We start from the raw sequence: 21,515 nt of genomic DNA on the forward strand, positions 1-21,515 counted from the left end.
GTGTTTTTCCCACCTGGCCTCACCAGCAAGGCCCCTGGGTTCAAGAACAGGTCCATTGCAAGGGTTCCTCTGGGTCCTCCCCACCCCTGGCATGGAGAGGCCTGGCTCACTCAGGCTGTGAGTATCAAGGAACCTGCATTTTTCCCAGGCTGGGAACCAGGCATATTGGGCTTGAAGGGGTCTGGTGAAGGTGGTCTTACATCAGAAGGGGGAAGCAGCTGAGCAGACCAAGCCATCTTAGAACCCCCAGAGAGCTAGGCGCCTAGCATGCAGACCTCAACCCCACACATGCTACGCCCTCTCCAGATCGCCCTTACACAAGGAGAGTTATTCCTTGTGTCTAACAAAACCTCTCTTCTCATTTACCCTGAGATATAGCAAACAGTCGGAAATACTGAGACCCATCCCGTTCTCCAGGCCCTGTTCTCTGAAGTATTTAACATTTCTGTTCATCTCTTCTAGCCTCTGCAGTCTCTTCACATCCTACATGTGAAGATAGTAGTCAGACACAGGATCTTAAAAGGACTGTAGTTGAGTCTAAGGAAGGCCACCTAACTTTTCTTTTCTCCTGTTCTTACAGCCCTACTGGGGTCATTCCTGCTCCACTGCTGTGGGATGTCTCTGAGCCCCCAGTTCAACCTCAGGCCTTTCTGCCCATGTCCACTCTGAACTCTGTAACCCTCATCCCAATTCTGATCCAGCTTCTCTCTGACGTTCTCAGGGCACTGGGAAACCTCTTCATGGTCTGTTGTAGGGCCTTGCAGAAACATTCCTAAGTGTTTGTTGAATTGAATTATTTCTGCCCCTGCCTCCTCAGCTCAGTGTCATCTGTGGATCTGATGAACAGATTCTCTGATCCTTTTCCTAAGTCCCATCGTTGTGAACATGAATCAAATGGCTCTGGCTCCAGAACTGAGCCCTGGGGGGGACCTTCTGCGCCCAGTCCCAGGCTGACGCCAGACATCAAGGTCTCCCCTTCTAATCAACTGTGAGCCCCGCTCCCCCAATGTGACCCAAGTGCCATATGTTTCAAGATTGTGGGTGGAATCCAGACGCTGAATCACATCTGTTTTCCTCCCTTGTCTTCACAGCCCATCACTTTATATTAGTAATCACCCATATCTCTATAATGCTTTAAGGTTTACAAAGCGCTTGCCTCACAACAACCCTGTGAGGTAGGTCTTATCCCCAATGTTTAGTCCAACTGAGAATGAATGAAATGAGAAAACTCAAACCCAGCCAGTGCCAGAGCTGAGATATAAACCCAACGCTTCTTTCTCCAAGTCTCTTTCCATTGCCCCACCCCTGCTGCTGCTTGGAGAGGGGACTGGAGCTGACCCATCATCCAGGGCTTCTGTGAGGCTCAAACTGACCTAACATCTGGGAAAGCGCTTTGAAAAGCATAAAGGGCTATCCACATGAGAAGGACCATGGGAATTGACGTTATTCTCTCATACCCAGACTGCTGACCACCATTCTTTAGCAGGTGTTTGCTTAACCTGGGTAGTAGAGTTTGTGCTGTTGATGCCCCAGTTCATCCAAGATGGTCACTCAAATGTCATTACAGCTAGGGTTGCCCTTTGCAGGTCTTCATCCAACAGGAGTATGATCCAAGGTCTTGTCTAGCTAGGACTTAGGGCTCTGTTTTCTGGGCTGCTCTCAACCCTGGCCATTAACAGCCCTGAGCAGAGCACCTCCTTCCCCCTAGGACCTGGGAGCTGGCCTTCACGATGGCCACCCAGAACTGAAATGCCTGTCAACTCTGAGAAGCTGCAAGAGTCAATAATGACCTGCTGTTTAGATGGCCAACCAGTGGGTCAACAATCATTCACTCAACTATCATTTATAGGCACTTTTACTTCTCCCTTCTACCCCTGCCTACTGGTGGTGCAATACAACATGTTACCTAGAGACAAGGTGGGCTGAGGTAGGAACCTGGTCCCTGTCGACTTTAGTAGAAGCCAGCTGGCACCCACATTTTCATACCACTGATCATACCAGGGCTAGGAGAACAGTGAACCCACCCTGGTGAGCTGGTCACTGCCAAGGCCTTCAGTTGAGAACTGCCAGTCAACACCCTCAGCTAGCTCAGCTCTTTCTCCACCACGAATACCTTTTTTCGGTGGAATAGTAGCTGACTCACCTTGCAGGGCACTGCCATTAGTGCTGGTGCAGGCAGGGGGCGGGGAACCAGGTGGGCGCACCACAGGGGCGAAGGCGCTCTTCTGCTTGACGGCAGAGATCATGTTGACCGGCGAGAAGGAGAAGACGCTGGTGGTGGGGGCAGCGGCCGGGAGGGAGATGGAGGAAGCTGCAGCCAGCGGAGGGCTGGAGGGCATGACTCCGGGGTGGGGGTGGGGAGCAGGAGTGGCGCAGGAGACACAACAGGGAAACAGCACTATAGAGAGCGTCCAGGGTGGGAGCCTGCTGGGCACCTGCTGCTGCGGCCATCCCCCCACCCCGAGGTACCCCTGAGCTGGGGAGTGGAGAGGAAAGGTCTGCACCGCTGTGGGTTCAGTCCTAGGCTGAGGCAGGGGGAGAGCTGAACACTCTCTTGAGCAGTTAGGAAAATGAAGTGGACTTTCTAGGGCTTGGCAAAATCTGGAAGAGCCCTGATTTCCTAGGCCTGATCTGATGAGTCTCCTTAGGCTCTGCTGATAATCTCAGCAGCCAGACTCCTCTAACAATTGAGGGACACACGGTGGGATTAGTGATTTAGCCCTCATTTCTTGACAATAGCAGCTTGGCCCAGAAGAGGTTGTAGGAACCTCACCATGCTGAAGGACTGAGATCATGGATAGGCCTGAGTCCAGAGGGACGCAAAACTGGTCCAGGCTGGTGAGGTCTAGAGCAGCCTAAGTATTCCCAAGAAGGGGGCTAAGCACGAACAGGATGCTTTCCTAAAGCCTGATCTGAAAGAAGGCTGGGCTCAGGATGAGCTCAGGGTTGGAATCAGGATCAGGGATCTGGCCCGTGTGAACCAGTGGCTTTAAAGAAGAGAGAAGCTTGGGGTGAAGGAATGATCAGAAGGTGGCACTAGACAGGGTCGTTGTTGGGTTGAGGCACTAACAGGATTCTGAGCAGCTCATATATCAGAGGTTAGGAATGACAGAGTCAAGAGTCGGGGAAGAATCATGAACGCTTAGCATTCCAAGAGCCCTCGGAAGTCACCTCGGCCAGCCCCTACATAAGCATATACTTGACATATAGTCACCACTCTCTAAACAACTATAATTTTTAGGCCACTTTCCCTTATATTGCACAGAAATCTTCCCCTCTAGATGACCTCTCCCCCATCGTTTCTAGTTCTGCCCCTCTAGAGCTAAACAGAACATGTCCAGGCCCTTTCCCCTAGGAGGGCCCTTCAGACATCTGAAGGCAGTGCTCCAATTTCCTCCAAAACCTTTTCTTCAGGCTGAATGTTGCTGGTTCCTTCCCTGTTCTTCAGACACGGCTCACCATCTTGGTGGCTTCTCCCCACAGGCTCTGCTTTATCAATGTCCTCCTCCAAAGGCGACATACTCAGAACTGGGCACAGTGTCCCAGAAGCCCCTGGCTCTGCGTCCTGCAGATTTCAGTGGCCGGCCTATTGCCTCTCTCATCCCGGACTCTCTTCCTCTCTAAGCAGTCAGATCTGCTTCACTGGCTGCAGCATCCCATTGCTGATGCACTCAAGTCCCTGGGGCTTTTTCACTTGAACTGATGTTTAGCCATGCTTTCCCCCTTCAGCCAATCATGCGCTAGACGTCTCCACCTGGCAGGTCTGCCTGCAACTCCAACTCAACCCATGCAAACAGATCTCATCACACACACATACACTTCCCATCCTCCAAACGTCTGTTTTTTTCTTCCTTCTCAGTCACCCAGTTTTGTAACCTTGGAATCATACGTGACTCATTCCTCATTATCTGCTCACAGGGCCACCATCCTTCAGGCCCTCATCCAATCTAACCTGGGACTATTGGAATAAGCTAATAGGTCTCCCTGCTCCCAGTCTCCTCTCCAATCCACCCTCCACACAACCGCCAAAATAATCATCCTGAGGCGTAGATCTGACCACATCCTGATTGGCAAGGACCTCTATATCCAAATGGCTCTAGCTGTGCTTCACCTATCACCCTATCTTATAGCCAGTTTCACTACCACCACCATCACCACCTCATTCCAGTTCTGGAATCATAATTAAAACCAGTGGTGTTACTAGAAAGGGCATGTCAGTTTACACCATTATGGTCTACTCTCCAAACCAAAACATAGCTCCCTGGCTACCACTCCTTTCTAACAGTTGTTCCCCCCTCCTTAGAATGTGAGCTCTCTGAGAGCAGGCCTGCCTCCACTTTTGGATTTGTATCCCCACTGCTTACTTAATAAATGCTGTTTCCTTCATTCATGCCCATCCTCTGCTAAATTTTTTTTTCAATAACTCCCTCCTGCCTCTATGATAAAATACAACCCCTTCAGCATTTAAGTTACTGTATAATTAAGCTCCAACTTATCCTTCCAACCGTATCTCACTGTACTCCTCTTAATGTTCTAGCCAAACTGGAATAATAGCTGTTCCCCAAATGTTTGATATTCCATTTTCTGCCTCTATGTGTTCAACACAGACCATCTCCCATAGCTCGAAGATACGCCTTTCTCCCCTTCCTCCTTCAAGAGGAGATGTCACCTTTTTTTTCGAAGCTTTCCCTGTCTCCAATTGTTGGTGATCTCTGAGGTTTCAAATTACCATCTTCTTTCTTATCTAAGTAGATGATATATTCCAAGGGTGGGGAACCTGCAGCCTTAAGGCCACGTGTGGACCCCTGGTATACTCCTTCCCTTTCCCCAGAAGAATATATATACCTCTGGGGCAGGGACTAGTTCATAGCACTGCCCCTTGTATATAATAGGCACTTGATAAATAATTGGTGAATTGAATACTGTATTTGGACAGATGATTTTGTGAACCCTAAGTGTAAGACTTCACATTTATCCCAATTAAATTTCATTTTCTTGCATTCAGCCCATTACCCAACCCTGTCTGCATCCTGATTAAGTTACCCAATGTGGTAACTATCCCTCCCAGCTGCAAGCTATCTGAAAACTTGAAAGAACAGTTTGCCCATGCCTTCCTCTAAGTCACAGATGAAAATTTAAAACAGAAAGGAAGAGTCCTGGGGTAGACCGCTAATGACTTCCGTCCGGGTTGACATCAATTCATTTATCTGAACTCTGGATTCAGCCAGTTATGAATCTGGACAATTTTACATTTCTCTAACCTGGTCCACAAAGTTATCTTGAGAGGCTGTTAAATACTGAAATCCAGGTAAATTGTTATCTACAGCATCCTCCAAATCCACTGCACAAGGCAAAGAAGATAATGACTTTAGTTGGCCAGGATTTCTTCTTAACAAATCCATGCTGACTTGTCACATCTGAGCTGCCCTTTTCATGAATAATTCATGAATTATTCAACGAAGATAATATGACATTTTAGTACAAATTTTACTAAGAATCGACTGCTGGGTCATCAGCTCATGGTTTATAGGACTCCACTTTCCCCCTTTTTAAACAACATCAGATGTTTTTTGCCCTTCTCCAGCTCTCTGGAACTTCAGTTTGTGACCTCTCAAATATCACTGAGCTGACAGTATCTCGGACAGCTAGGTAGTACAGTGGATAGAGTGTTGGGCTTGGAGTCAGGAAGACTCATCTTCCTAAGTTCAAATCTGGCCTCAGACACTTACTAGCTGTGTGACCCTGGGCAAGTCACTTAACCCTGTTTGCCTCCATTTTCTCATCTGTAAAATGAGCTGGAGAAGGCAATGGCAAACCACTCCAGTATCTCTGCCAAGAAAACCCCAAATGGGATCACAAAGCGTCAGACGTGACTGAAAAATGACTGAAAAATTGGCAATATTTCAGCAATCACACCTGCAAATGATTCTACTACCCTAGGACCCAGTTCATGTCTCAGGAAGAGTCAGCACGTGCGGAGTGGAAAGAACCCTGGCCTTGGTGTCCAGAAGACCCATCTGCTACACTTACTCGTGGTATGGACTTGGGCAAATCATGTAACTGCTCTAAGCCTCAGTTGCCTCATATGTAAAATGAGGATAATACCTATAGTACCAATCCCAGGCTGTGCTGGAGCTGGCTCAGACTGCCTAGGAGCCAGTTGTTAAATTTTCAGTGTGACTATTTACACCTCAGAAAATGACAAATGCTACCAGACCAGGGCTTGATTTATTGTTCTATGGTCTTTAGACTTAGGAAAGTGAAAAGGGCAGCTAGGTGGTGCCATAGTGCATAGAGTGCTGGGCTTGGAGTCAAGCTCATCTTCCTGAGTTCAAATCCAGCCTCAGACACTTACTAGTTCTGTGACCCTGGGCAAGTCACTTAACCCTGTTTGCCTCCATTTTCTCATCTGTAAAATGATCTGGAGAAGGAAATGGCAAACCACTCCAGTATTTCTGTCAAGAAAATCCCAAATGGGGTCACAAAGAGTCAGACACGATTGAAAAACAACAACAAAAGGAAAACAATAGCAGAAAAATGTTAATAATACAGATTCAACTCAAAAGTGTGCAGTGGTCCATTTGCCCCCAAGAGAGCTGGTTGTTAAACATTTACTGATATCACCACATATGTTTGTCTCAATCATCAAAGAGATTACATAAAGTGCCTTACAAACCTGAAACCATTATATATGTCAGCTATTATTATAATTCATCCTGGTGAATTGAACGAGTTGAGGGCAGAGAGGTATGGCCTTACTACTTCCTCGATTATCTGGATTTCATTTCTCTTTGAATTACTTTTTCCTATCCTTTATATTCTGAAAATCATTCTCCTTGCCAGGGAATGCAAAAGTAAAATAGGAGTGGAATAATTCTGTCTTCTCTTTGCTGTCCTCTGTCTTTATCGCTTCACTAGGGCTATGTCTTCCTTGTTCATCCAAAGTTGCTTTAAAACATGTTGTCCATAGCATTTTTACTCACCTAAATCTCCACCTATTCCAGCCTTTGGATTTCCTTGGAGCTATTCTCACAAGACCATGACTCTGTTGTCTTTGTCCTTGGTTGTACAGGCTCAATTCCATTTTATCAGAAGCTCATAGAGGGAAGAGGCCTTAACGTGCAGGCCCCTCTTTCTAGAGATGAGGAAACCAAGACACAGAAAGGTTAAATGATTTGACCAAGGTCAGACTGTGTTGGAGGTAGGCTTTGAACACAGGTCTTCCTGACTCCAAGTCCAGTGCTCTGTTCACTTCAGGACCTTTTGAAATCTGAATCCATTGGATGACCACCCTGTGCAGTCACATGTATTCAGACAGCTCTCTCACCCTTTTTTCCCTCGTTGGAATTACTGGAGTTGGTATAGGCAGGATTTTGTTCACCAAGCCCTCCTAATCCTCTTGAGCCAACTTCCTTTTCAGAGTCTCGGGACTTGAGATGTTCCCTATCCCTCCCTACAAACACTATAATACACCCTTCTAAAGCCTATGGTTATATCTGCCCAAGAACAACGTTCTTTTCCTTAATTATCACAAACAAACACAATGTGGTCACTCTCTCCAAAGGCTACAGTGGTTCCCACTTCACCAACAAGTACCTCCTCCTTGGTCATAATCGGCTCCAAAATAAATGTTTGTTCCCCTTCCCCCTTCTTACCTTAGAGTCAGATGAAGGTGAAATCACCATCGGTATTACGTGAAATTCAGGTTAGGGCTGGGGAGAGTGATCAGGTTTGTGATCAGTGGTTAAAATTGGAGTGGGGTCAGATTCCCTTCTATCCAATTGTCTCAGAAGATTTCTCTGTTATTACCAGAAATTCAGCAGGCCCAAAACATCATCTTGTTTCCTTTGCAGAATGGCTTCTTGGTCTCACAGTCTTATTTCTGGCAACAACCCCACCATCCTTCATAGGCCAGGAGCTCTCAGTGAACTTTTTCCTTCTTTCCGCTGCATCATCTTCTATATCCAGTCAGTCACCAAGTCCTACTGATTCTTCCTCCAATGTTTCACATCTCCATCCCTTCCTTTCCATTCCCTTTGTCTCCAGCCTTGCCTAGGCCCCATTACTTCATGCCTGGACCACTACAAATCAATAACTTCCTAATTGGTCTTACTGCCTCCTGCCTATTCCGGCTCTAGTCAGTCCTCTGTAGGGTTGCCAGGATAATCCTTCTCAAATATCACTTTTATAGGGTTGGATGAAATCACTGAAAATGATCACAAGGAGGGAGGAGAGAGTGTGCAAGGCTCTCTGCCTAAGATGGCACAAATTGGGATCTGTGTTCGGGCCCAGTAAGCACTGCCCAGAGCACCTGGACTCTAATGTGATTGTTTTGTTTTCACCATTCGGGGCTTTGCACATAGTAGGGGCTCAATCCATTAGATTAGACTGAGTGGTTAACAATGGGGTTATGATTGATTATAGTCAAACAGAGGTTTGAATCAGCTCGGTTGGTGCTGAGCCACTTAGGCTGGGGGTGGGTGGGTGGGGTACACAGTGAAGAAGACCTGGGGGCAGAGTTAGCTTTTTTCCCCTTGGACTTCGTGGGACCTGAAGGATTGGGGTCTTTCTCCCAACTGCCCCCCTTCTTCAGAACCATCTTCTGCAGTTCCTGGTCATGAGGGTACGGGTAGTGCTGCCCAAATCTCCCTATGGCTGTTCTTTTCCCAGCCAGATTCAACGGAAAATACTCTAAGGCCTATGTCCAAGGTTGATCCTCCATCAGATTCTCTCCATTGTCCACCTCGCATGCCTTCATGGTCTCCTGCTCCCCCTGAGCTCCATCCATTTCCATTCATACCTATCCCTTGCCCTCCCTTTCTGGGTCTCACTCGCCCAGTAGAAAATATTACTCACCCCAGACCCTTGGCAATCAGCTATATGAAAAGCAGGGTAGAAAACTGGGGTCAAAGGTTAGAGTAGAGGTTAGGGCTCAGTGTTGGTAGAAGAGACTAGGAGTCAGGGCTAGGGAGAACAGACCAGGTCAGGGTTCCAGGATCCAGGCCAGGGGTAGCTTTGGCACTGAGGAGGAGGAGAGGCCTAGGATACCCATCTTGCATCTGAGCAGAGTCAGCTAGAGATGGCTTGGAAGGTCCTGACACTTATACAGCCTGATCTGAAATCAAGGGGCCTTGGTTAGGGAGAGTGGAAAAGGGAAATGGAAGTGGGAGGGAGTTGGAGCTTTGGACAGTTTTTATAGAATCATAGAATCTCATAGTTGAAAGGGACCCCAGAGGCCACCTCATTAGACCCATAGCTGAACAGGTATCCCTTCTAGACCATCCTAGACAAGTGGTTATGCAGCTTCTAATTCAATGCCTTCTATGACAGGGAACTCATTATCCAAGCAGCTCATTCCATTCAAAACAGCTAATTGTTCAGAAATTTCTCCTTATTATGGAGCTAAATCTGCCTTCCCACAGACATAGACTGTCTAGATATATACTATTAACTGGTAGAATGTAAGCTCCTTGATGGGGGACTGTCACTTTTTTTCTTTCTATTGCCAGTGACTAGTATAGTGCTTAGTATTCAGTAGGTGCTTAATAAATGTTTTTATGAACCCAACCGAATTCAGCAATTTTCACCTGCTAACAAATTTTCCCCAGTTCTGTCTACTCCTGGAAACAGCATACACCCAAGAGCCCTCCAAACACTGAGACCCTGAAAGACCCAGCTGGGAAACCAGGCCCAACGTCCATCATCACATTTGTTTTTGGCCGACCTCCTGGGGATGTGTCATTTTCCATGGCAATTTTAGCAGCTGAATTTAGAACCAAGAAGGAAGTCTGGAGTAAGAGCTGCAAGGGCCTATAGCTTCCCACAGCCTCCAGGGCCTAAACCTTACAGGCGCCTGCTGATTTCAGTTACTAGGGTTAGAGCCAGGTCTAGCGGGCAAAATTTGGGCCACGTCTTCGGCAAAAGAAAGAAAGCTGGTGACTACTTAGCAGTTCTAGCAAGAGTGGTACAGGTTTCATTAACAGGCTGAGGCCAAGTTCTGCTTGGCACCAGCACAGCCACTAGGAGGAGAAGCCAGTCAAGAGAGGGGCCAAGGGCAAAGATGAGCTGGGGACCAAGATGGCAGCACTAGCCAGGCAATAGAGAGATGAATGGATGAGGAGCCTAAGGGTGAGGAGGGGTGAGGGGGAAGGTAAGATCCAAATATCAGTGATTGGGATGCCAGCCAGATGGGAAGTTTCATGGTTGCTTGTCTCCAGTGAAAACTGAGCAAAGCCACCTGACTCCCCATCAGGCAAGAAGACCCTTTTTCCTGTGATATTAGGGACTTATTGAGGGTGAGTTTGAGAAGTCAGTCCCAGACACCTGGAGGGTGCCCCTCTGACAGGAAGTCCTAGATCATTTGGCAACATGGGGGCGGGGCTCCCCTAGGAGTCTAGGCTGGGGGATCGTAGGATGTTAGCCAAAGCTGAACTGAAAACAAAGATATGATGAGAGGTAGGTGCTCTCTGCATGGGACAGAGTAACAGAGCTAGATCCATAAGAGTCCCCAGCATGTCTAAGGAGAAGCCACTCAATCACTTGAAAGGAGCTCAAACTGGAGCAGGATGGATTTAGGCTAGATATCAGGAAAAACTTCCTGACAGTGATGGGAGGAGCCATTTGTCAGGGGGCTCAGTGTAGTGACAAGAGGGCTGAAGTGGCAGACAGGAGGCCGGTGTTCAAATTCCGGCTCCCGCACTCACTGGTTATAGGAATCTGAGCAAATATGTTCACTTCTGAGCCTCAGTTTCTTCCACCATAAAATGGTAGTAATAGAACCTCACGGGAATGCATGTTTTGAGGATAGTGCTTTATAAACCTTAAAATGCTGGAGAAATGCTAAGCCATCATCCTTCTGGGCAGTGATTTACCGAGCCTATGTGGTTTTCCAGCCCCGTGCGTACCAGAGCAAACAGGGCTAAACCAGTTCCCAGACGTGCGGGTGTTAGAAGGATGAGGCCTGGGAATGCCCACAATGAAATTGTTTCCCCTCTTGTGGTTCTGACCTCAGCCAGAGAGTGGAAATAAACGGAAAGGGGGTTTTCCATCTTTCCTGCCACCGTGAAAAGCCTGGGAACAGGTCCATGGAGATGTGGGAAGGGGTTTACCAAGAACCAGCAGGTGGGAAGTGAAGCCAGAGGCCCTCAGAGGCAGAGGGGGCCTGAGGCTTTCTAGTAAGAAGCGTAAATGTGAACTGAAGGCAGGAGGACACCAATGATGGCAAATAGGTCGTGCAAAATTACCTGACATCCAAGCATCATCCACAAACAGGCATAACGTGGCGTGCGCTGCAGAGCACAGGGGTGGTTGAATCCCACAAGTATAGCAGAGAGAGGAGGAGAGGGAAAGTGAGAGGGAGAGGGAAAGAGGAATGGGAAGACGGAGGGAGAGAGGGAGAAATGAGAGAATGAGGAAGAGAGGGAGGGTGGGAGGGAAAGTCTGCTGATGGTCTACACACAGGGGCCAGTGGTGCTGTGTGCAGCATGACAGAGACGGGAAGCTCTAGGCCTTAAAGAAAAAGATCAGACGGCAAGACAGGAGGAAAGTCACTAAGACATGAAGGAGGGTCCTGCAGGCCTGGGGGAAGGGAAGGATCAGAAAGAAAAAAAGAAAGAGGCAGCCAGAGGCAAACAGGAGAAAGAGGAAGAGGACAAAGTTCAAGCCTTATGGACCAGAATGGGGCATGGGATCGGCTTTTGAGGAGGGAATCTTTGGTGCTGTGTCAGAAAGAACTAGAAATATGTAATATATGATCACGTGTAGTCCTCCAGAGGGGACAGAAGACAGAATCTTGGGGGCGTGGGAGGTTGGAGAGGACGAAGAGCTGACAGGGATTGAGAAGAGATGGGGTAGTTCCAGTGACGCCCTGCCTGGAGCAGTGACTCCTTTGACCCCTGCCCTGGTGCTCAGAGATGCCCAGAAGCTGTCATCTTCTCCTGCCAATCATGCTCAGGGTAGTAGTTCTCAGTGATGGGGCAGCTAACAAGGAATATACTTCTGAATCCTGAACTACTCACCTCTGACATGGAAAGTGGCCTTTCTCTGAGTTCCTAGGATGGGCACTAGGGGAATTGCATACACACACACACACACACACACACACAAACACACACACACATATGTACATAAGATAAGGGAAAATGGATATATTGTATGTATATGTATATAGGTGTGTATGTATATATGTATATTGTATGTGTATGTATATATATTTTATATATATATAACGCATATGTAGATGTCCTTGATGTAGACTGGAGGAATAGTTTAGTCAATAACAAGGTCACTGGGAAGAGCTGGGTGGGGGAAATTCTAGGAAGATGAAGAAGGACCATTTTCAGTCCTATCAAGGGGCCCTGGGCCCTGTCCTACTCCTGTCTGCCAAGATGGGCTTTGTGCCTGAGGGGTCAGATCTGCCTGGGGGGGAGAACAGCTCCAGTCATTAAATTCCAGAGGCTCTGACTTCCTCTCCCCACCACCCATACACATACTTGTCAGTAGATGGGCAGACCCTACCCAGTCTGACATCGAAGGGAAGGTGGACTGATGGGGTCTTTTATCCCAACAACTAGCCTTCTATTGCTTCCAGGACTTCAGTCCCTCATCCCTGGCTTGATAAAGTATCCCGCCCAACAGGGCACCATAGCAGAGAGTCATAGCAAGCCAGGGGAAACCTTAGAGGTCACTGAATTCAACCCCCTTGTTTTGCAGATGGCTGGGAGCAGTGCTTACTAAGACCTTGGTAGCACCCACCTCCCCATGCCCGAGTCCTGCCCACCATAGCAACTCACTAGCATAGGGTGAATTTGCAGTGGAGCCGTTGAGGAAGCTGGGTGAGCTGGGTACCCCAAGGCCAGCCATACCAGTGGCCCCGTAGCCGTTGATGCTGGATGTGATGCTGCTATAGCTGCTCTGCTGGGGGGTGGAGCTGGGCACGTAGCCCCGAGGAGACACACTGCTGGTATTCCGGGAGTAACCTACCAGGGAAAACAGGTCAGGGTGGGGCCCACTGGGGGACCTGGAACACATCCAGGGCATTGATAGGCAGAGGAGGGGTGTATAGGAGATGGGGGGATAAGAGAAGGAAAGGACACACAGTGGCACAAGAGTGAGCAGTGTAGGGGACAGTATGGGGAAGAGCAGACCCACCTTGTTCGGCCCCTTGTGTGGAATCTCCAATGTTGACTGCCAGCTGGCTCCCAAAGGAGTTGATGCCCATCATGGCTGTGTGGGGATGGCCTGGGGCCAGGGAGCCAAGTTGGGAGGGGGTGCGTGGGACACTGTAGAGTGCTTCTGCAATGTCTGCTGCCCGCTTTATGATGAGATCCTAGGGAGGCAAGGGTAGGGCTGGCCCCCAACCCCTAGACCCCCACCAGCCTTTGGGAGGGATGACAAGAGGAAAGGGACACACAAGGAACCAGCAAGTTGGGAGAGGGATATATAGGAGCATAAATGATAAATTGGGAGCTGCAGAGGACCTTAGAGGTCAGCTAGACCCACCCCTTCACTTTACAGATGAGGAAACCGAGGCCCAGGGAAATAAAGTCACCTGCCCAAGGTCACAAAGGTAGCAAGTAGAAGAGCTGGGATTCGAACCCAGCCCTCTTGCCACTGTGTCAGAAAGCCTGGGGAAGGAAGGGAATGGGGCAGGTAGGGGATGAAGGAGTTGGAAGGTTCTTAAGGAAAAAGGAAGGTGGCTAGAAGTCTTAGGTGGGGTTAATACCTGGTTACTGTGTGGCATCCCATACAGAGCCTCCACCAGGTCAGCTGCCCTTTTCAATAGCACTTCCTAGGGATAGGATGGGGGAGGGAGGATCAGCTCAAGGGAGGTACAATCCCATGGGGCAAAGAGAAGAATCCCCACGTCCTTCATTCCCTAGCCCTCAGCCCCTCTTTCTACTTTTATGTCTAGTACCAAACACAACCCCCATCTAGCCCTACTCTGTCCCCTGCCCCCTTTGCAGGCCCTAAAGGTTGCTTCCGATCTGGCCCCTCTTATCCTTTACCTTAGGAAGCCGCTCAGGGTCTCCAGGATGTCGTGGTATCACCTTCTGCAGCCTCTGGAAGCCGTAGTCGATGGTTGGCTCATTGAGAGCTTGGGGGAGGTGGGGGGGAGAACAGTGTGGGGGAGAAGTATCTCTAAAGGGACAGGGAGAGATATCCCCCCCCTCCTCCCAGTCTTCAAGTGCAGCCTCCTGAACTAAGCACTCTCGGGGCAGCTCAGTACATGGAGAATATATTCACAGAGTGTGTGTATTCATACATGTACAAAGTATTCACACACAGAAATCAGTGTCGTGCTCCCCTCCTTCCAAGTATCCCAGGACATCCCCACAAGGTAGAACTGAAGGGACCAGTCAGCTTTTCCCAAAAATGCCTCTTTTACCCAACCCTGAATCTGTCAGGCAGCAGTAGAAGCCAAGCAGAATAGGTCCCTCCCCACCCTGGATACCTTCCCAGTACAGCAAGGACTGAACCTGGTTCACACTGTGAGAGAAAAGGGAGGGAGCTGGAGAGAGCAGGGACAGTTTCTTTTTTTGTAGGGGGCGGAATAACTAAATTGTCATTTACACTACAACTGAGATGAGCTTTTGGCACCAACTAAGGATTAAGAGTTTCTTTAAAGACAATTTTTGTATTGTAACTGTACAATATTTGTATTGTAACTTGGGTTGCCTCTCTAATAGACTCATCCAAGATTGTTATATATTATAGCTATCTCTATTGATGTCTTATCCCCATACTTGACTGTGGGCTCCTTGCGGGCAGGCACCATGTCTTATGTAAACTTTGTTGCTCCTCCAGCACCCAGCAGAGTGCCCATGCACACAGCAGGCACTTAATAAATATCTGTTGACTTGATTTCTTGAGAAGGAGATTGAGAATAATTAGCCCAGAGATGGGGGCTCAGAGAATGATTGATTTAGAGTAGAAGGGACCTTTGGGGCCAACAGTCCTACCCGTCACACAGGTAGTAAGCAGCAGAGATGGCTTTGAGCCCATATCCTCTGACTCCAAATTCAGTATTTTTTCCACTAAGAATGAGAAGCTGACAGTGAGAAACTGGAGAGAAAAGAGCAATAAGGAATGAGAATGAAGAAACTGTGGTGTCAGAAGTTGAAGGTAAGGATACTAAATATTGTCTAAGGTAACTGAGAGAGATAAGGACAGGTCAAGATAGGGGCTGCTGGACTTGGCCAAGAGCCTGAGCTCTTCCTTTGAGTAACCTTTAAGGTTACTTTTCTTCTACTCCGCACATACCTTGTGTGTACCTTCTGATTTCCATGGTGTCTTTCTCATTAGAATGTAAGCTTCTCAAGGGTGGAGATTGATTTGTGTGTTCTTTGCTTTTCTTGGAATCCTCAGCTGTTTAAGCTGAGTTTCTGACTGATGGGAAGCATTAAATAAATGCTTGTTCATTGATTGAATGGTGAGGGTGAAAACGAACTTTTAGGGTGACAAAGAGAGGCCTCCAGTTCAAGAAATGCAACTGTGGACAGGGCCAAGAACTGGCCTAGGCACTGCATGGGGGTTGGGATACCATGGTTTAATGCTAACTTTCTCAAAACTAGGGAGATGAAACTCACTCTTGCTTAGAGACTAAGGAATTCTGCAGTAGGAAGATGAACTTAGGATGGGCCCAAAGCATGGTAGACAGATGAACCTTTCAAAATGGAGAGACAACTCTTTCTTGGAATATTTGGGATGGAAGTGAATGAAGGCTTTTTCTGAGGAGGGGGAGGGCAGGAGAACTGAAGAGCTAAGAGTAACATTGAAAGCAATTGAAAAAGCAGAAGGGGTGAATTCCTTGGAGAAGATCACAGACTGTTATATGAGACTGAAACTGTAATTGTTCAGAGTGGTCACTGCAGGCTCTCTATGGCACACATCCCTTTCCCTTCTGACCCACCCTGCTTTACCAGGGAAAGGGGGCATGCCACCTGCCATCCCAGTCCATTACCCGTGTAGACGAAGCGGCCAGGGGCCCCTTTGCAGAACTGCTTGGACTTGTAGGACAGGGTCACCTCCACTACCCCAGGGATGTGCCTCGGTGGAGTCTGCACCCGGATGGCGTGGGGTGTGATCAGCTGTAAGAAGAGAGCGTGTCAGCTTTAGCTAGGAAGAAGAAGAGGAGCTGGAAAAAGAAGAGAGGCAAGGAGCCCCATCCCCAACTGGAGCCCACTCTGGTTTTGAGGCTCGGTGCCCCTCGGTCTTCATAGAAATAAGCATCAGTCTTGTTGACTGTCCCACTGACACACAGGGGGCCACCCTCAGTCCCAACCTGTCCTGTCTCGCCCCCAGCCCTCCTGTCCACAGCCCCACACCTCACTCCACACCAGCATGGTTCCAAAGACGACCTGGAGGCCATCGAAGAAGTTGTCTCCGATGACGATGACAGTGGCTCCCCCTGTGGTCCAGCCCTCGCTGGGGCTGATGGCCTTGATGCAGGGGGTGGCTGCTGTGGGTCAGGATGGGAACATGAGCAAAGGGGAGAGCAGGGCTGCTCCCAGTTGGAATGATATGGGAGGACGGAGGAAGGGGGAGGGTATGCGAGATGGTTGCACCTGGGCGACAAGACTGGGCCTGGAGTTGGGCTGAAGGTGCTAACTGTAGATGGTGAAACAGGGCCTAGTGACAGAAAGAAGGATGAGCGGGCCTGGAAGAGTGGAGGATCGGGCTCTCCCTGGGAGGGGAGAAGGGGGCATGGTTGGCCAAGGGAAGGGTGCCAAATGACAGAATCCTGACCTTCTGAAGGGTCAAGGCGGCGGGCACGGCGGCCATGCTTGGAGTTGTTGTGAACAAACATGTTGTCAGACACAGCAAGCACGTGCCCATCCACGCTCACCGTCGTGGAGACCACCACCTGCATAGGGGACACAGGGCCAGGCCAGGGCTGGAGGAGGGAGGCCACATTCACAGGCATGGGACCAGATGGCAGGAATACTGAGTTTAGGACGACAAGCTAAGAGGCCAGCTTAGAAGCAGACCCCAAATGTATCCCAAGGCATGCCCTCCAGCCTTCTTGCTGGCTTCTTTGAACCCTGGTATCTCAGTGAATACAAGTGTTGTCTGGGGGCAGGGAGGCCCTGTCCCCACCTCTTTCTCCCCTAGGTTTGGAATATTCCCTGGCTTCAGTCCTTCAGTCCTGTGGGCAAAGTGACCAACCAGGATGAAAGGGAAACAGGAGAGGACGTGAGGATGCCCACCCCAGCAGCCAAACCTGAACTCAGGGCTGGGACCCTCCTCCTCCTTTCCCTCTCCATAGAAACAGGGACTTCGCATTTGCTGTGGTTAAGTCTTGGACGACTCAAACGGTCTAGGTCATTGGGAAAGAGGACTTGTGTTTTAAAAACAGTATGCTGGTCCTCTGTGCAGTGGGCAGGGGCAACAGCTTCAGAAAGTGACTCTTCACTCCCCTAGGGCTCCTCAGGTGGGATCTGAAGTGAGATTCTGAGGGAGGGGTCCTGGGCCCACAAACAGGTACCAGGGCCCAGGAGGCAGGGGAGGGGAAAAGGAAGAAAGGAATGAGAAGGAAGAAACAAGACCTAGGCCCCCTGGTCTCGCTCTTTAGCTTGGCAGATCTCTCACTACCCCCCCCCCACCACCACCACCTTTGCCTCAGGGCCCAGCCTCTTCACCAGGGCTGGCCTGGAGCCCTTTGGATCTGGGATTGTGGGCAGGCCCCACCCTTTGGAAAGGTAAAGGGGGGGGCACTAACTGGGCTCCCCTCCCAAACTCTTCAGCGCCCTGGGGGGTGGGAGTTGGGGGGGAGGGTGGTACCGGGCAGCTGCTCTCTGCCTCACGCTATGTAAATTAGCTGGGTCGTTAATCATGTAAAAATGTCACAATTATCATCTCCTTAAGTGGGGCCCTAATGAGGCCTCAGCAGCCAGGGGAGAAGGAGCTGCTCCACTCCCCACTCGCACCCCCCTCCACCTCCACAGGCCACGAGCTCCCTCAGGGCTAGGGATCTTGGGAGTGGGGGGGACCTGGAGAAATGGCTGAGAGGACCCCACCCAGGGGCCCCTTTTCCTGGGGGATTTCCTGTCCATTCAGATCTTAATCCAGGGTAGACAGAGGCAGGTTCCCAGCCCCCTGAGGTCCTGGGGAAGAGGAGGAAGGGCTTAGGGAATGAGATGGAGCCTCCATCACTAAATCCTGTTAGGAAATGTAGTTCTATTAACAGGGGCGAGAGGGGAAGCGTGGGCATCTAGAGGGCCTGGGCTGCTCAGTCCCAGGGTACAGGGAGGCTGGGGACCTACAGGGTCCAGGATTGGGATCACTTAAAATTCTGGGTTCGCAAGATAACTTTGCAAGCTGTCCCCCCCACCCCAGCCCCAGAGTCACCTTTACTCTGGTCCCTTCCCACTGTTCTCTTCAGCCCCCTACCCCACCCCCCATCCTTCACTGCATCAGGTGTCATGGGTGGTGATGGGGGAGGAAAGAAGAAATGCTGGGTCAGAAACGGGAGCAGTTGGGTACCTGGAAGCGCCTCATGTCTCTAGGATTGCCTGCATTCTTCAGGCAGTTCTGGTTGCATTTAAGGAAAAACTTGAGGAAAAACCTGAAACGAGGAGGAGGTGGTTGGCTTAGGGCTGGGGCAGGGTGATGGGCTTTGAGGGATCAAAGGAAAAAGAGAACAGTGTTCACAGATCCACCTCTCCCAGAAACATATGTGCCCCAGGAAGTGAGACCTCCCTCCAGATGCAGTGGTCACATTCTCATACATTGTTTGTATACACACACACACACACACACACACACACACACACACACACACACCCAGGATACACACATAGCATCTTCCCACCCACATAGGGCGCACACCTACACACACAGAGCATATAGCCCCACACAGCACACATTATACAATATCCACACCCCCACCCAGAGCATAACTGGCATACGCCCCCCATCCCCCTCAATGTTCACACCACATAGCATACATCCCCTGTAGGGTAACCCAATGGGTATCACCCAGCACAGAGTACACTCTCCCACCACAGCCTGTATTTTCCTACAGTGTACACTCTACATTACATAATCCCCAGGGCTCACATCCCGACACATAGCACATACCTCTCTCTACCTCCTACAGTTGGTCACTAAACATGTTTTTGAGTGCCTACTATGTGCCAGGAACTGGGCTAAGTTCTGAGCGTACAAAGAAACATAAAAACAGTTCCTGCCCTCAAGGAACTCTGAGTCTAATGAGAGAGACAACATGTAAACAACTAGGTACAAAATATAGGCAGGATAAATTGGATATAATCAACAGAGGAAAGGCATTAGAATTAAGGGGGATCAGGAAAATCTTTTAGAAGGTGGGACTTGAAGAAAGTCAGGGAAGACAGGAGGCAGAAACAAGGAAGGAGACGGGGGGACACCCAGTGACTATGCCTGGAATGGAGAGATGGAGGAACAGAAAGAACGCCAGCATCCCTGGATGGCAAAGGTGGGGGTACAAGGAAAAGCGGGGCTGCAGAATGTAAGTTGTAAGGAAATTAATTAGAAAGGTCCTTGTGGTTTGTAGCCATCTTCACAGCCTAAATCCACTCCCACAGCGTGTACCCTCCATCTAGTGTTTACGGCTTTCACCACTGTCTATATAGTCTATATCTCACCCAAAGAAGACACATCCCCCTAGCATTCAGTACAGTTTTTACCAGATGGTGCATCTCCTCTCCCAGGGCAGAATGCATCCCTTAACATAACGTATAACCCTCAGCACACAATGCATACTCTTCTCAGAACGGGAAGGTATAGCCACCTCTCCCTCCACCCCCAATATATTGCTCAAATGCTCACTCCAAGCTCACCAATGGCTGATGGACAAATTCAATGGCCTGTGTACAGTCCTCATCCTCCTTGGCCTCTCAGCAATGTCCTGCACCACTGGCCACACCCTCCTTCTCCCTTGGCTCTTGGTACAGTCTCCCCTGACTCTCCTGGTTCTCCATAAAATAAGGGGGTTGGACCAGATCAGGGGGTTAATACCTAGGGTCCACTGATTCCCAAGGGATCCATCAATAGATTTCAGGGGGTCCATGAACTTGGACTAGGAAAATATTCTATCTGTATTTCATTACATTTTACTCCATTGCAATTCTGTGTATTTTATTTTATGCATTTAAGAACATAAATCTGAGCAAGGGTCCATAGGCTTTATCTGACTGCCAAAGGGGCCCATGACAGAAAAGGTTAAGAAGCTCAGATTAGATGGTCTTTTAGGTCCTGCCCAGCTCTAAGCCTGTGATCCATAAACCTCCTACCTTTTTAATGTATCTACTTCCTTATTCCACCCCTTAATTATAAATATATTAAGAAGCTTAGCCCTAAATCTTCTTTATCTCTTTTAAGACATTCTTCCTCGGGGATCTTATTGACTCCCATGGTTTCATCTACATAGGCAGCTTGGAAATCTACATCTCCAGCCCTGACCTCTCTCCAGCAGCCTGATGTATATTTCTGCTGGATGCCCTGGTACTACTTTAAAGTCAAGCTGTCAAAAACCACGCTCATCTTTTTTCCAAAACCAACTCCTCTACCCTTTGTTTGTCAATGGCATACCCATTCTCCCGGTCACCTACTTTGGGTCTGTGAACTTTTGTTTATATTTTCATAACTATATTTCAGTATAATTGGTTTCCTTTGTAATCCTATGTATTTTATTTTATGTTTTTAAAAACATTCTGAGAAGGGGTTGATAAATTTTAACAGACTGCCAAAGGGGTACATGACCCCCCCTTTTTTTTAAGAACCCCTGACCAAAGCTCAAAATATTGGTTATTACTCTTCTCACTTAGACTCCTCTAATCCCTTCCTAACTGGTTTTCCTGCCTTTATTCACCCATCCTCATCCATTTGCTATACTGCTTCCTGAAGAATCTTTCTAATAAAGAACTCTGATCATGCCGCTCCTTTATTCAAACGTTTTCTATGCTTCCCCATTGCCTGCTAGATAAAAGATATGCTCCTGTTGCATTAAAGGTCTTCCACAATCTGGTTCAAATTTACCTTTGCAGCCTTACCTTCTGCTACTCAGCTTCCCAGGTTCTACATTCCAGCCAACCTGGACTACTCTCCATCCTACTCACCATCCCAGAGCCATAACAAAAGCAAAGCAATTGAGGCACATGCCTTGGGTGCACAAAGCTGAAGGACGTGGAAAATATGAAAAATATGCATCTACTCTCTCAAGCACACTAAGCCATTAGGATGGGGTGAGGGCCCACAATTTCATGTTTTTGGCTCAGGCACAGCATCAGTTGGTTATGTTTCTGTTCCATTTTTCTCTCTCCCACTTCAATGCTTTTGTTTATGTCTTCTCCCATGTCTGGAACAGATGCCTCCCTCCTCCACAGCTCTGTCTATTGAAATCTCTTCCTTACTTTAATGCCTTATTCAAATGCCCCCTTGTCCTCTGATCCTACCCAGATAGTGAGTTCTCTCTCCTCAAAGGACTGTATCCACTCTGATGGACACACTAAATGTTTCTTGAATGAATGCATGAA

The 21,515-nt window shown here is 48.7% G+C and overlaps 1 protein-coding gene across 7 annotated transcripts in view; it reads right to left on the bottom strand.

The window, feature by feature from the left end:
- EBF4 (EBF family member 4) overlaps positions 1 to 21,515 on the bottom strand; it is a 105,534-nt gene that overhangs the window by 2,136 nt on the left and 81,883 nt on the right. For 3 of the 7 annotated variants that reach the window (XM_027836518.1, XM_027836520.1, XM_027836525.1), the window contains 9 exons: positions 18,484 to 18,565; positions 16,747 to 16,864; positions 16,326 to 16,459; positions 15,962 to 16,088; positions 14,007 to 14,095; positions 13,724 to 13,789; positions 13,150 to 13,327; positions 12,792 to 12,977; positions 2,144 to 2,341 (listed from right to left, as the gene is read on the bottom strand). In XM_027836518.1, the coding sequence (XP_027692319.1) occupies positions 2,144 to 2,341; positions 12,792 to 12,977; positions 13,150 to 13,327; positions 13,724 to 13,789; positions 14,007 to 14,095; positions 15,962 to 16,088; positions 16,326 to 16,459; positions 16,747 to 16,864; positions 18,484 to 18,565 (1,178 nt within the window). Of the gene's footprint in view, positions 1 to 2,143; positions 2,342 to 12,791; positions 12,978 to 13,149; positions 13,328 to 13,723; positions 13,790 to 14,006; positions 14,096 to 15,961; positions 16,089 to 16,325; positions 16,460 to 16,746; positions 16,865 to 18,483; positions 18,566 to 21,515 lie in introns of those variants that run through there. The other 4 variants (XM_027836522.1, XM_027836521.1, XM_027836524.1 and 1 more) reach the window with 4 other exon arrangements.

The sequence above is a fragment of the Vombatus ursinus genome, unplaced genomic scaffold, assembly GCF_900497805.2.
Source record: "Vombatus ursinus unplaced genomic scaffold, bare-nosed wombat genome assembly UNPS02014818.1, whole genome shotgun sequence".
Lineage (NCBI taxonomy): Eukaryota > Metazoa > Chordata > Mammalia > Diprotodontia > Vombatidae > Vombatus > Vombatus ursinus.